This window comes from Nematolebias whitei, chromosome 8 (genome assembly GCF_014905685.2).
Source record: "Nematolebias whitei isolate Nwh7 chromosome 8, NemWhi1, whole genome shotgun sequence".
Taxonomy (NCBI): domain Eukaryota; kingdom Metazoa; phylum Chordata; class Actinopteri; order Cyprinodontiformes; family Rivulidae; genus Nematolebias; species Nematolebias whitei.
This window is the reverse complement of record NC_056505.1, coordinates 33,224,386-33,238,852: the sequence shown is the minus strand read 5'-3', so window position 1 is coordinate 33,238,852 and position 14,467 is coordinate 33,224,386. Positions and strand designations below refer to the sequence as shown.

Here is a 14,467-nt window from a genome sequence, read left to right as displayed (position 1 = left end):
TTTTCAGCCGTTAGATGGTACTCAAGTAGTATGGCATGCCGTTGTATCATGTAATAGGTAAAAGTGTCTATTAATGAGACAATTGGCTTGCCATACTGCCACCTTCATCCAGCTGGAGCAACTGTCAAATCAGCTTCATTTTGCTGCACCGCCCCGGCAAAAATGCAGCTGATTTGACCATTGAAGTGTATTTATTAAGTAAAAATTCAACTGAGACGCACCTTTACTATAAAGTCGAGCAAACAACTAATAGTTTTAGGTGATAATCTTGTTAAGTTTCGAAGAAATGTGCAGCGTTCCTACTTCCTAATTTCCTCTCTTTGCACGCTCCTGGAGCACCGAGGCAGCGAGTACTTTTGAAATGCAGCTGTTATATGGCTGCGTTTTACACTAAGTTAATTCATCTTCAAACTCTTTATCTTTAAAGACATGTCTGAGACAAACTTCATCATTCTTGTTGATTTTTGGCAGCTTTGTTGTAAATAAGACTCTAAATGGGCTCTAGTTCCACGTTAGAATGACAGCAGAATAATAGAAACACATGTTGGCTGTTTGTCCTAAACTGAGCGGACAGCTGCTGTACAGACGCCAAAATAAAATTGATCTTGTTCGCTAATATGCAGCAACAAATACTTCCTAAAATGTGACGCTGTTCTGGTTGGAGACACTTAAAATGACCGACTTTCTTTGCAAATTGACACCACAGTTTGACTTTTTGCTATCTTCTTCTTGAGAATGTGTCAACTGTGCTCAACATTTATGTTCTACAAGGTTTTTCTCAGCTGCTTCTAACAGAAGACATGTCCAGTCTGGGTCTGTCGTTACCTCTGCGGACTCCCAGCCCACGAAGCTCCGAGGAGCATTTTTCTGGCTCTCCGTCTTGTTTGAAGGAGAGGAGGGAAGCACGTCTTTGGAGAGAGGAAACAGAGTCTCATGCTGTCTGATCATCACCGTCATCAGCTTCTGGATCTGAGGCGTCGCTGTGAAGAAAAACAAACACGAGAAGATAATCCTCAAAACCCCTTAGCTTTTTTAGTCTCTTTCCCTTTTCTTAGGATTTTAAATATAGAGATCCGACTGGTAGATTTTATTACACTCAAAACCTTCTTTAAAAGGTCTTCAGTTGATCCAAAATGCTGCTGCCAGAGTCTTAACTGGAGTTAGGGTTGGCTTGTTATGCAGCTATATACTTAGACTACTAGAGGACAAACTGACCTCATTTCCTTAAATGAATTGTTAAAATAGAATAGTTTTCATTTGATATTATTTCTACCTTAACATGTGATTCTTGACCTGCCATTGTGTATCTGTTCCTGTCAAACCCAGCCGGTCGAAGCAGATGGACGCTTGTCCTGAGCCTGGTTCTGTTAAAGGTTTCTTCTTCATGAGGGAGTTTTTCCTTTCCACTGTCGCCTTCATGCTTGCTCAAGATGAGAGTTCTGTGATGGAGTTAAACTCAAAGCAGTCTGCTCCTCAGATAAATAATGTTAAATAATTTTTCTACCTGGATTATTGAGAATGTATCAGGATATAATGTTAAATGATTATTTTTATATTTGAATGTTTCTGTTCAGTGCCCTGAGATGACTTCTGTTGTGTCTTGGCGCTATATAAATAAACTGAATTGAATTGAAAGATGTACCTGTATTTGGTTTTTATGGCTTTTATTGCTTCTTTCTTATTACAAGTTTCATCAGTAATGTTCAGCTCTTACAATAAAATGGAAAAGGCTGAGTTTTACGCTGTTTGTCCATGTGTTTGTATTTAAGAACACATTGCAGGTGAGTAGAAGATGTTCTCACCCTTCATCACAGTGATGGGGTCCTCTATCTGAGGCTTGAGCAGGTTGATCCCCATCACGGTCGCCAGGTTCTCCACATTCATCTTATTGACCTTTGAGTGACTCTGCACCTCGAACAGGAACCTGACGACAACAGGACAGATTAGCAGAGCTGATCTCACTGCAGTTTGAACTCGTGGTATGCAAAAGGTTCAGCGGCTCTCTCCAGGGGAAACTCATGATTGAAACTTTGGGCTTTACTCACCGACAAACATGACTGAGAAGGCTGTAGTTAACTCTGGGGAGAAGACTGATTTGTTTCTCCAGCTTGCCCCAGCCCTGTGCAGACACAAGAACAGGAGGTCAACGTGTGAAGGCAGCCGTGTCCTGTAGACCCTGGTCAGTCTGAGCAAACCTCTGAGCTGCTGGGGTCCAGCAGGTTGGTGCAGTCCAGGAAGTCCTGGTACTGGGACCAGGGCACCACAGGTTCTGGCAGCTCCCGCAGGTACAGTTTGAGCAGCGACGCCACCGTGTGGACATCTGTGTCACTGTGAACACATAAACCACTCCATCAGTGAGCTGGAACAAAACTGGACTCTGTTTCTGCCACAGGAACGAGCCAGACTGTTTCCAGTCTGACATTGTTAGGATTGTTCAAACATTTTGTGCTTGACTGGGGTTAAAAAGCTTTGCACCATTTTTCCCATGGTTTTAGGACTGTGTTAATTAATTTATTTATTTATTATAAAAATGACTTTTACTAAAGCATCCTCCTCCAGGGCTCAGTTTAAACAATTTAAACAATTTCAAGTATTTATTTATTTATTTTTACATAATTTGGGCTTCCAGCTCATGAAACCCACAAAAACAGGAATTCAAAAAATTTGAATACTGTGAAGACATCAACCCACACTACTCAGTTTTTGCAGAAAAAATAAATTAGAATCACAACAAATCAATCAAAATATGGTTCTTTCAAAGCGATATGTCAATCTTCAATACTTGGTTGGGAATCCCTTTGCGTTAATCTCTGCCTCGATGTGACGTGGCATTGAGGCAATCAGCCTGTGGCATTGACTGGGAGTTATGGAAGCCCAGATTTCCTTGATGCTGTCAGCTCTTCTTTGTTGTTGGGTCTGGTGCCCCTCATGTTCTTCTTGAGAATACCTCATAGATTCTCAATGGGGTTTAGGACCGGCGAGTTGTCTGGCCAGTCAAGCACTGTGACATGGGCATCAAACCAGGTTTTGGTGCTTCTGGCGGCATGGGCAGGGGCCAGGTCCTGCTGGAAGATGAAATCTGCATCTCCATACAGATCGTCAGCAGAAGGAATCATGAAGTCCTCTAAAACATTCTGGTAGACTGTTGCAGTGACCTTGGATTTAAGAAAGCAGAGTTTACCAACACCTGCACTGGACATTGCACACCAAATCATGACTGACTTTTGATATTTCACACTGGACCTCAAGCAGTATGGGCTCTGTACCTCACCCTTCTTCCTCCAAACGCTTGGACCTTGATTTCCAAATTAAAGCCACACTTTACTTCATCAGAAAAGAGGACCGAGGAAACCGACATATGTAGTCCATCTCCCGGATTTATCTGAATGTGGTGGTTTTTGAAGCTGTGACTCTCGCCTCATTCCACTCTTTCTGGATCTCTGCCAGATTCTGGAATCTTCTCTGTTTGATAATCCTCTGAAGCCCACGGTCGTCTCTTTTGCTGGTGCATCTTCTCCTGCCACATTTTGCCTTTCCATTGATATGTTTGGACACAGCACTCTGTGAACAGTCAGCCTCCTTAGCTATGAACTTTTGTGGCTTACCCATCCTATGGAGGGTATCAATGATGGTCTTCTGGCCAGTTGTTATGTCTGCAGTCTTCCCCATATTGAACCGAACTGAGACAATTGAACCAAAATCAATTTAATGACCCCTGGGGAAACCTGTGCAGGTGCTTTGAGTTTAGTAGATAATTAGTGTGTCACACTCAGTTTAAAACATTCATGCCCTGCAACATTTGGGCTGATTTCTCCACAGTATTCTAATTTTTTGAAATCCTGTTTTTGTGGATTTCATGAGCTGGAAGCCCAAATTATGTAAAAATAAACAAATAAATATGTGAAATTATTTAAATTGTGGGCTCTGAATCTATCATCTATTAAAGATTAACTTTTTGAATGGAATTATGGAAGTTAAACAACTTTTCCATGATATTCTATTTTTTGTAAAGGGACTATATATGTATATACAGTATATATACATATTTTCATTCAATCTTTATTTAGACAGGTTAATCCCATTGAGCCTTGGGGACTAATTTACAAGAGAGACATGATTTCTTAATAAAGATTGATGACAGCAATTGATAACAACGACAGTAATAGACAATCATAAAAAGGCATACAAATTTAAGTTCTCTTTTTTTATGTGTATATATATATATATATATATATATATATATAAAAGCATTATAGCTATAACACTATTAATGCTGACTTAGCGTTCACATTATTGCCTTCCTTTTATATCCTGATGCATGCTCAAACCGTCCATCATTAAACAGGGGTGGAGGCCTCCGGGTTCACCTGTCCCCCTCTTACAATGCTGTGATTGCTAGTATCACTCAGCCCTCTGTGAGTAGTAAACAGCCATCAGTGTGCTAATGATCCATTGTTAGGCTGATGGTCCTTCTTGAGCATGTGATCAGCTGGTTTTGGTTGTCAGCAGCAAAACTGGTTGATCCACTCTGAGAAGGTGCTATTTAAGAGACTGAGCTGAAAACAGCACCTCAGACTGAAGAAGTCTCTCGGACGAGAGACGAAACGTTTCTACATTTTTTGTTGTTTTGCTTTGTTTTGGGTTTTTTTGAATGTCCAGAGGACCAGATTTAACTTTTTTAGACCTTCCTTTTATAGTTTCTTCTAACTTTTCAACGACTTCTTTGTGCAAATTTTATCCATTTCTATAGCAAAACATTCAGCTCATTCTATGATTTTTGTAACTTTTTTTAATTTAAAAATATTAAATTACAAAATATTTTCACCACAAAAAAGCATTGAAATCTCTTCAGTTGCTTCCAAACATTGTTCGCTTTCGAATTTGCATCGGCGTGATTGTTGTTTTTTTGTGGTTTCTTTAGATTTTAGCTAATGTTCAGCTATTAGCTTTTATCTTCAACTATGATAAGGTTAGTTTGAAGCAATGGTTTTGCTGGTTTTAGTTTTAATCAACAGTGTTGCCAACATTAGGTTATAAGCTACCTTTTGTTGATTTGAGCTTTTAGATGCAGGGATTTAGCTTGTTTTAGCCTTTAGGTCATTTAAGTTTTTCACACTTCTGACCTGTGTAGCTAGTGTTCTCAAATTAAACTTTTGCTCTGCTTCTTTTGACTTTACCAGCTTAGTTTCAGCCTCTTCAACAGATTTCAGCCGTCGTTCATCTCTCAGCATTCACTTTAACAGAAAACGATTGTTTGTCCAGTGCAACTTTAAATCAACGAAAAAACACAACTGAATAGTTGTTCTATTTTGTACAGGCTTCGCCCTTTAAGGCTTCTCGCTATTGGGTTTATCCCTAAGGTGCTCAGTGCGGCACTGAAAACTTTAGTCCACACCCACCTGCTGTGTGGGCCTCACCCCCGGTCCGTATGAATTACGGAAAGACTGGGAATCGTCTCCCATTTTTTCTTCAGCCAGCTAGCTAGCACTGTCACAAGAACGAAGAAGGAAAAGTTGTCCAGCTTTGACCGGCACAACCTTTGCTAAGGATGCCTGGGTCTCCGCCACGCCAACCTCCTGCTGTCCCGGTGAGCTCTTCCTCCCCAAGGAGAAGCAGACGAACGAGGCTGCAGCTGGGCTGGCAAGCTGAAGATAGCCGTCTCCACCTTCGCCTCCATCTTCAGAGTGGAGGGTTTTACCGATCGGTGTTTTACCCTAGCCCCCCACCACCATCACCACCACCACCACCCCCGGAGCCAAGCCTGGCGGGTGGCACTTGGGGAAAATGCTTCCAGGATGGACCAGCAACCTGTCCCTCCAGGGAAGCATGACCAGATGGTGACAAGGTCTCCAACCGAGCTCACCAATGATCATCCCAGATGGCCACAGCGAACAACAACGTCGCCCTGCTGGCCTACAGCATCTCGAAGAGGCTGGAGGAAGCAGACCTGCTGGAGGAGACAAAGAGCTCTCTCTGTAAAGCTGCTGATATCATCTTAAACATGTGCCACCTCTGCGATTTGCCTGTCCCGCATCGCTGCCTGGATGACCATGATCCAGAGGACCACTTGGCTCCGCCTCTCGCCATCCATGTCCGAGAGGCTGTAGAAAGACCTACTGGAGGGCCCCATCACCCCAGAGGCGCTGTTCGGAGCCAACTTCAGGACCATCCTTGAGGAATCGCAGAGGTCCAAGGAGGTCTCATGGACTGTACGCCGTCTGGTGACGTCACAGTCCATCTGCCCCTCTGGCCGCTGGAGGGACCACCTTGGAAAGCAACAGCACCAGAGGTGTTCCACAGCTGCGGCAGTGACTTCACGCCCCGCTCCTCCGCCGGCCCCCTCCACCAGGTAACAGATCCTTGAGGGGAAGGTATGTGTTTTTTGATTATGTATGTTTTGATATAAAAAGTATAAAAAGTTTTTTTTCATCTGAGTCTGTCAGATCAGCTGATCTCTCAGCTGCCTCTCTTCACACATTCCCCACACAGAACGAGCCAGTAACCTCTAAACAGTGTTTTAAAAGGCACCGCAGTTCAGTAAATATCACAACACTCGTCTGCCACATCAGCTAAAATGATGTTTTTTCAGCAGACCGAGTCTGATAAAATCCCTCGTCTCTCAGCCAGAGCCCATTTTTAATTTCTGCTGTTTTCTGCCCAATCACAACGCAGCGGGAGTAAACATGTTTCTCCACGACAGCTGCAGCCTCTACCAAAATGGCGTCTCACTCAGAAAGCGTTCACGCCTCCTTCGGTGCACGCCGACTCACCTCAGCTCTATGTGAGACCGCAGCCTGGGCCCAGCACAGAGGCACACATACAGCCTTTTTTCTGTCGGAGCCCCCATTGGGTTCCCCTGGAGAATCTCCGGAGCGAGTGATGGCAGTAAGGATTTTTTAGTATGGTTGACCTTTGTAGATGAACAGATGCTCAGATATATTCATCAATTAACGCGGATTCCTCATTTTTCTGAACTGAATAAAACGTGCATTGAATTTAATGAAATGCAAACGTGAGACGTCATTTATGTTTGACCCATCAAAATGAATGCGGTCATTTATTTACAGAATCAAAGTTTAACATCAAACATTTACATTAATTTGGCAAATTATGAAAATAACAACTTAAGCAATCAATCAGGAAAAATCATACGGCCATGATTTTTCCGTTGCTTCACCACAGACATTTATGAAACTGTACAATTATGATCTATTACCCACACGGATGTGGATGAGCATTTTACACAGACATTTCTAAATATCTGGAAGTATATCTACTTGATAGAAAGTTTAAAGATGGGAAAGAAGTTTAGAGGGAGTAAAGATGGTATGGGAGGGGAAGTGTTCACCAGAATTGACACTCTCCGTCAGAACCCAGCTCTCCCCGGTACGCTTGGTAGGAAACTTGACTCGTTACCTTTCTGAAGTTAATCAGCAGATATGGAGCTCCGTTAACGCTACCTGTCCAGCGTCTCCTTAGGATGCTGTGAATCGTCAGAAGTAGTGACGAGTGAAAATGTTATAATCCCATGGAACTCGGAAGAGCTCTGTTGTCATGTCAGGATCATCCCGTCTCTCACAGAACTGGTTGAGCTCTGTATCCAGCAGAACTCCAACAGCACTCCATCAGAACTGTCCCAGAACTGAGTAGTTTACAGATCTCAGTAGACCAGGAAGTACCGACATTTTAAAGAGCTGTTTTTCCGGTCCATCTGGGAGTATTCCCATTGGCCAGAACCGACCAGACGGGGTGTGTTTTGTGACGTAAAAGGTTAGAATGCAGCAAGAATTGTTATGGAAAGATCAGAAATGTTCTCACAGACAGAGAGAGTTTTGTTTTGGCGCGTTTCAGAAACAGGTGCAAAAACCTCTATATTTATGTCTGAGAGGATTCTAAAAACATGACAGTTCGTTCCAACAACTTGTTTTGCGTTTGACTAAAACCTTGGACCAACTTACACTTGCTCATTCAAAGGCAGAAATCAGAAAATGCATAAAAATCTGTAACAGACCTCAACATGAATTCTAACTTTGCATGAGAAAAAATCATTACACAGTTAATAAAATTGATTAGTTCACTGCAACATCTAAAATGGTTTGAACTAAGACACTTTGATTATCAACATTTGTAAAATAGTAATGATAATAAAAAAGAGAGTGTTCTTTCACATGAATCTTCAAGAAAGAAAGTCTCAGGATGGGTGAACCTGCATTTCTGGATTCAAATCAATGAAATGACAGTTCCTGTCCCACAAGGTTCTTAAGGTCAAGATTTTTGACCTTAGACTTAGTTTTTGACATGGGCCTAGTCCACTACACCTTCATGAGAAACATGACACAACACAAATGCGTGCCCACTCTCTGAGCGCTACTCAGAGTGGCAGCGAGTGTGTTCCTTGGATAGATGGACGGACCATCTGATCAGAAGGGGTTACGCGCTGCAGTTCACAGCTCAACCCCCATCGTTTCAGAGGGATTATAGAGACGGTTCTGTCTTCTCCAGAACAGAGCTCCTCTCTCCAGTCAGAAGTTCAGGAATTTCTGACGAAAATGCGTTTTCAAGAGCTCCCAACAGCTGCTGGAGAATTTCACCAGAACGGCTGGTTTTCAACTCCATAGATCTGAAGAGAGCATATTTCACATTTCCATCATTCTGAAACACCCCACGCACGTTCTCGAAATGCGTGGAGATGGCTCTGCAGTCGTTACACATGGCAGAAATGAGAAATCCTTTTATCTGGACGATCGGCTCTTATTAGCTCGGTCCAGTTAGAAAGCTGTTGCACAGACCAAAACACTAGTGTTACACCTGCTAACCTGGGGTTTCTATAAACTGGGAAAAACTTCTGTTTGTCCATCCCAGATGATTGTTTATCTGGAAGCGGAGCTAACTCAACTACAATGAGGGCCATTTATCACAGCTGAGAGCCGAAGCTCTGTCAGCTCAGCTCCGCCGTGTCAAACCCTGCAGCGTAGTGACAGTTCTGTCTGTCATGCAATGCCTGGGACGATGTCAGCGGCCCACATCATGGTTCCGTTGAGCCTACTTCACATGGGATGCCTTCAACGATGGTTTGTTCGCCTGCACATAGATCCTGTGCGCCAGAAGAGGTGGATTATCTTTGTGCCCCCTCCGTGAGAAATTATCTGAATCACTGGGGAAACCCCCTCATTCTGTCAGATGAAGTTGCCATCAGCAGGCCTACGTCACACGTCTCAGTTTTTCACAGACGTGTTCCTGTCAAACTGGGAGGAATGTTTCTGTCCAAAGCAGTGGGATCACAGTGGCTGGACCACATGTCGCTTCACATAAATGTGCTAGAATGTTTTTTCACGGTCTGAAACGTGACTCAGCATTTTGCCCCTGCTGCGGGATCAGCATGTTCTGATCCACACAGACAACAAATGACAGCAGTTTACATAAACTGTCAGGGAGGTGTGCGCTCAGCCCAACAGTTACGCATCGCGAAACAGCTGTTGTGTTGGCCACACAGGAACCTGCTCTCCATCAGAGCAGTGGACATTCCCAGCGTTCCTGAACAGGCGAGCGGATATCATGTCGAGGGGCGGTCCCCGCCACAGACTGGAGCCTCCATCCCGAGCTGTTTTTCTCGGTTTTTGGAGCAGTTTTTGGCCGAGCAGCAGTGGATCTGTCCGCCACAAGGGAGAAGGCCCAGTGTCAATTATGGTTCTCACTGAGCCCACGAGACGACTCACCATTAGGAGTGGACGCCTTCACTCACAGCCTGTGGCCAAAAAAAATGCTCCTTTATGCGTTCCCTCCAGTCCTGCTGATATCACGGACCCTGGACCGGGTCCGGGAGGAAGAACCGTCAGTCATCCTCGTAGCCCCTGAACGTATATGCGCTCCATGGTTCCCGAATCTGCAGCGACTGATATCGGGTCGGCTGTGGAAACCGCTATGGGGGTGCGCTCTCCTCCAGGCAAGAAGAGCGATCAGGAGAAATAGGTCAGCTCTATGGGTCTGTCTGCTGAACAGATCCGTTTAGAAAAGATGGGCCTCCTGCAGCATGTGGTGCGTATGTTCAGGGCGCACAAGCTGCTTCCACCACAATGTTGTACACATCAAGTGGACAGTTTTTCAGTGCTGGTGCATGGAGAAAGGTGTAGAGGCCATCTCATGTCCACTAGGTGGCATGCTGTCCTTTCTGCAGCAGCGGATGGACAGAGATTTAGCTAGAGTTCAGCACAATTAAAACTTGTGCTGCAATTATTTCTCCTTGTCACAAGGTTTTCGGTGACAGAACAGTTCTTAATCACCCGTTGATGAAGCGTTTCCTGAAAGGTGTACGGAGACACAGCCCGGTTTCACGTCCACTACCTCCACAGTGGGACCTAATGATGGTCCTGCATGCTCTGATCAAAGCTCCTTTTGAGCCTTTAGATCATGTTTCACTTAAATTTCTGTCATTAAAAACAGCGCTGCTGTTAGTTCTGACGTTGGCAAAGAGAGTGAGTCTTTGTTTGCTCTCTCTGTTACTCCCTCATGTCTCAGAATTCAAGCTGATGGCAGTTCAGCTGTACTGCGTTTTAACCCTGCTCTGAAATGCATCACAAGCTCATTCAGATTGAGAGTGATAACCTTGGATGGGTTTTTATCCTCTTCCTCATAATTCTGAGAAGGAAGCAACATCTCACCTCCTTCTGTCCTATGCGCGCATTTTTTCATGTTATGTGGTGCACACGGCTGCACTGCGCCGTTTTCAGTGTATGTTCGTGCATTACTGGGACAGCTCTTCAGGACGTCCTCTACCCACCCAGCGCCTCCCACACTGGTTGTGTAAGGTTATTTCTGAAGCTTACAGTTCATCTGGACTGGATCCTCCAGAGAATCTCAGCGCATTCCACCAGAGGGTTTTTCATCCTCCATGGCTCTGCATGGAGGGATGACAGTGGAGAATATTTGTATGGCGGCTGCCTGGTCATCACCATGTTCAATTATTCGTTTTTATCTACGTGATGTTTCTACTTTCTCCATGACCCATTCTGTTCTCAGAGTTCTGTCAGAATGATTATTATTTGTTTCATGGAGCTTCACTTTTGAGCTCACACCTGCCTGCATGCAGTCGCAGTGTGAGATATTTATTATCAGTCACAAGTTCATGACTGCTGATTTTATCGTTATTAATCGGTTCATCCTGTGGAGCTGTTGGTCTGCTCTGTTCATCGTTACACTGTTACAATTTGTGTCCTCTGTAGTTCCTATTCACAGCAGCAGGTCTGCTATCTCAGCCTTTTTTTCCTCACCAGAGATCTTTCTCCGGTGCGCTCCTGCGCATGGAGCACGCAATTACGCAGCGCGTAATTACGCACACAGAAGGCTGAGTGATGAAATGTTTTTTTTGTGGAAGCAGGTGCTTCATGTTGTGTCTGAGTGGAACCAGTGAGGCATAGACTACATCCTGCTTCGCCTTTAACCCACTAGCGAGAAGCCTTAAAGGGCGAAGCCTATACTCATAGAATCTGGGGTTACAGTGCGTAACCAACGTTTTTGTTCAAAAGCATCTTTTGTGATTTTCTTGCATTTGTCTTGTTTTATTTACCTTGACTCTAAGATGTCATGAAACCAGAGGCTGATGTGCCCCGGCAGGGCTCTGTCACTGGAGCTTGTGATGTTGAGTAATAAAGACGTCTTACTGAGCGTTTGCCGGAACAGGATGTGGTATCAGCCTCATCTCTGAGCAGACACAAGTTTATCACGTCTCCTTTTATGGCAGCAGCCTTTATTAGCCTCATGCATTTCTACCCAGGGCATAAAAACTGATTTGTGTTCAGAACCACTGCACACAGCCTGTCCTTTGGCTTCCTGATATTAGAATTACACTTTGCAAGTTGGGTCACGATAAAATCGCAGCGTTTGTTTAAAGACTGAAAGCAAGTTTTGACACATTGAATTTACACAATTTGAACCGTGAGGTGTCACCTGGGGAAGGAGGGCCTCTCTCCTGCATCAAAGGCGTCTCTGAACTGCTTGACAGCGTTTTCCTGACCAGGGAGGCGGAAGATGCCCTCCTCATCCAGCCCGTGCTCTGTGATGAACTCCACGCACTTCTGCACCAGGATCGGCACCATGTGGGGTCCAAAACGCTGCTCGTACGTCACTGTGTCCATGAGGCTCTTTCCAAACACTGCCGGAGAGAAACAGAAACACTTGGAGCAGTTGGTTCAGCTCAGACACATTATTCACATTAAAATGCAAAGTGTGTGTTTGTCTGACTGCCTGTTAGCAAAATATTTCATGAACTTCTATTTGTAGGAGTGCTTTGAGATGACCTTTGATTGGGTCAAACGTTTTAAACTGTTTGGTTAATATTAGGAAAATATTAGACCTTGTCTAAAAGAAAGATTTGCTCGCAGAGTGTATATGTGTGTGTGTGTGTGTGTGTTTCTGACTCCTGAGAGACACAAACACAAAAAAGAGCAAACATTTTAGGTCTTTATGTTTATGTTTGGGGCAGCACGGTGGCGCAACTGGTAGAGCTGCTGCCTCTCAGCGAGCAGGTCCTTGGTTCAAACCTCGGTCCAGAGGCCTTTCTGGGTGGAGTTTGCATGTTCTCTCCGTGCATGCGTGGGTTTTCTCCGGGTGCTCCGGTTTCCTCCCACAGTCAAAAAACATGCATGTTAGGCTGATTGGTAACTCTAAATTGTCCCTTGGTGTGAGTAGAGAGTGAATGGTTGTTTGTCTCGTTTGTCTCTATGTGCCCTGTGATGGACTTGCGACCCGTCCAGGGTGTACCCCGCCCCTCGCACAGTGATTGCTGGACATGGGCACCAGCGACCCCTGTGACCCAAAATGGAATAAGCGGGTAAAGATAATGGATGGATGGATGGATGATTATGTTTGAGGTCTTTAACGTACAGTGTTTATTCGTTTGCATTCATAATAAAATGGGGGAGGTTTTGTGTCTATTTCACATTTTAAATGGACTGTAGACTGTAACAGCTGTGAAACATCTGCAGAAAAAAATTAAAACATCTGATTTGGTACTTTTTCTCTGTAAACAATAAATTTTGTCTTTTGCATTTGTGTTCCTCTCTATAAAGGTGCTGATCCTCCTCAGTCTCACCGAGCCCTGCTTTACACCAGACGAGAATCCCAGTGGGCTCTTGACGACTTACATGACCCACTATGGCATGCATCCCTGGCAAAACCCTCTCTGACCACATGAAGATGCTGCCACGTTACAGACGCTCACCTGTTAGGGTGATGCTACCACCATGGGTTTTATGCCAGATTGTTTCCAAGAGCTTGAAACAGTCAAAGCCATAGTCCAGGTGTGAGGCCAGTCCAGCTTCAAATTCTCAAAGACCAAACCTTGCAGGTGTGTTTGGTAGTGAAGCCAGAGTTACTCTGTCACTGCTGTCACTCCACTCAGGATCCTGAGGAGCTGTCACAACGATTATTAATCACCACACCCAGAGGTGTGGACGCCTCAGTCCTGGAAGCACACATCTAAAGGCCCTGTCCACACTGAATATGAGTGAATATGAATATGCTGTGTGGCTCAGCTGTGTGATGTTTTTCAGCACATTTTTCACCTGAACCCGAGCATGAGAAAAACAACATGCCTGGTCCCGGTGCCAAAAAAAATCACCCAAACTCACACAGTGACCACAGACCTGTGGCCTTGACATCACATGTCATGATGTCATTGAAGAGGCTGGTCCTGAAGCACATCAGATCAGTGGTGGAACCATACCTGGCCTGCTACAGTTTGCAAATTAGCCACGCGTTGGAGTTGATGACACCATCATCTACCTGCTGCACAGAGCCTACACACCTGGACAGGGCAGGAAGCACTGTAAGAGTCATGTTCTTTAACTTTTCCAGTGCTTTTAACACAATCAGACCTGCTCTACTCTGCAGTAGCTCCGGGACATGCAGGTGAATGAGTCGCTGGTCACCTGGATCAGAGACTACCTCACAGGTCGACCACAGCATGTGAGGCTGCAGAACACCACCTGGGACACCATACTGAGCAGCACAAGGGCTCCTCAGGGGACGGTCCTCTCACTGCGTCTGTTCACCCTCTACACCTCGAACTTCAGGTACAACTCTCAATCCTGCATCTGCAGAAGTTCTGGATGACTCTGTCACTGTGGGCTGCATCACTGGTGACCAGGAAGTTGAACACAGAGGTGTGGTGGACAGAACCACCTGCAACTGAATGTTGGAAAAACTAAAGAGCTGCAGGTGGACTACAGAATGAAGACACCCCCCCCCACCCCACCCCCAACATCAAGGGTACTAAGGTGGACATTGTGGACTGCTACAAGTACCTGGGGGTTCACTTAGACAATAAACTGGACTGGACAGTTAACACTGCACACTCTCCTGTACAAAAAAGGGCAGAGTCGATTTTTCTTCTGAGGAGACTCAAGTCCTTTAACATTTGCAGAACCATGCTGCAGATGTTTTACCACTTGGTGGTCTCTGCAGGACCATG

At 44.8% G+C, this 14,467-nt stretch overlaps 1 protein-coding gene across 1 annotated transcript in view; it reads right to left on the bottom strand.

Annotated features, from left to right (window-relative positions):
- Positions 1–14,467, bottom strand: part of arhgap25 (Rho GTPase activating protein 25) — a 37,767-nt gene that overhangs the window by 4,441 nt on the left and 18,859 nt on the right. The window contains exons 5-9 of the mRNA XM_037681199.1: positions 11,944–12,148; positions 2,196–2,328; positions 2,046–2,119; positions 1,803–1,924; positions 826–980 (exon numbers count right to left, since the gene is read on the bottom strand). Of these exons, the coding sequence (XP_037537127.1) occupies positions 826–980; positions 1,803–1,924; positions 2,046–2,119; positions 2,196–2,328; positions 11,944–12,148 (689 nt within the window). The remainder of the gene's footprint in view (positions 1–825; positions 981–1,802; positions 1,925–2,045; positions 2,120–2,195; positions 2,329–11,943; positions 12,149–14,467) is intronic.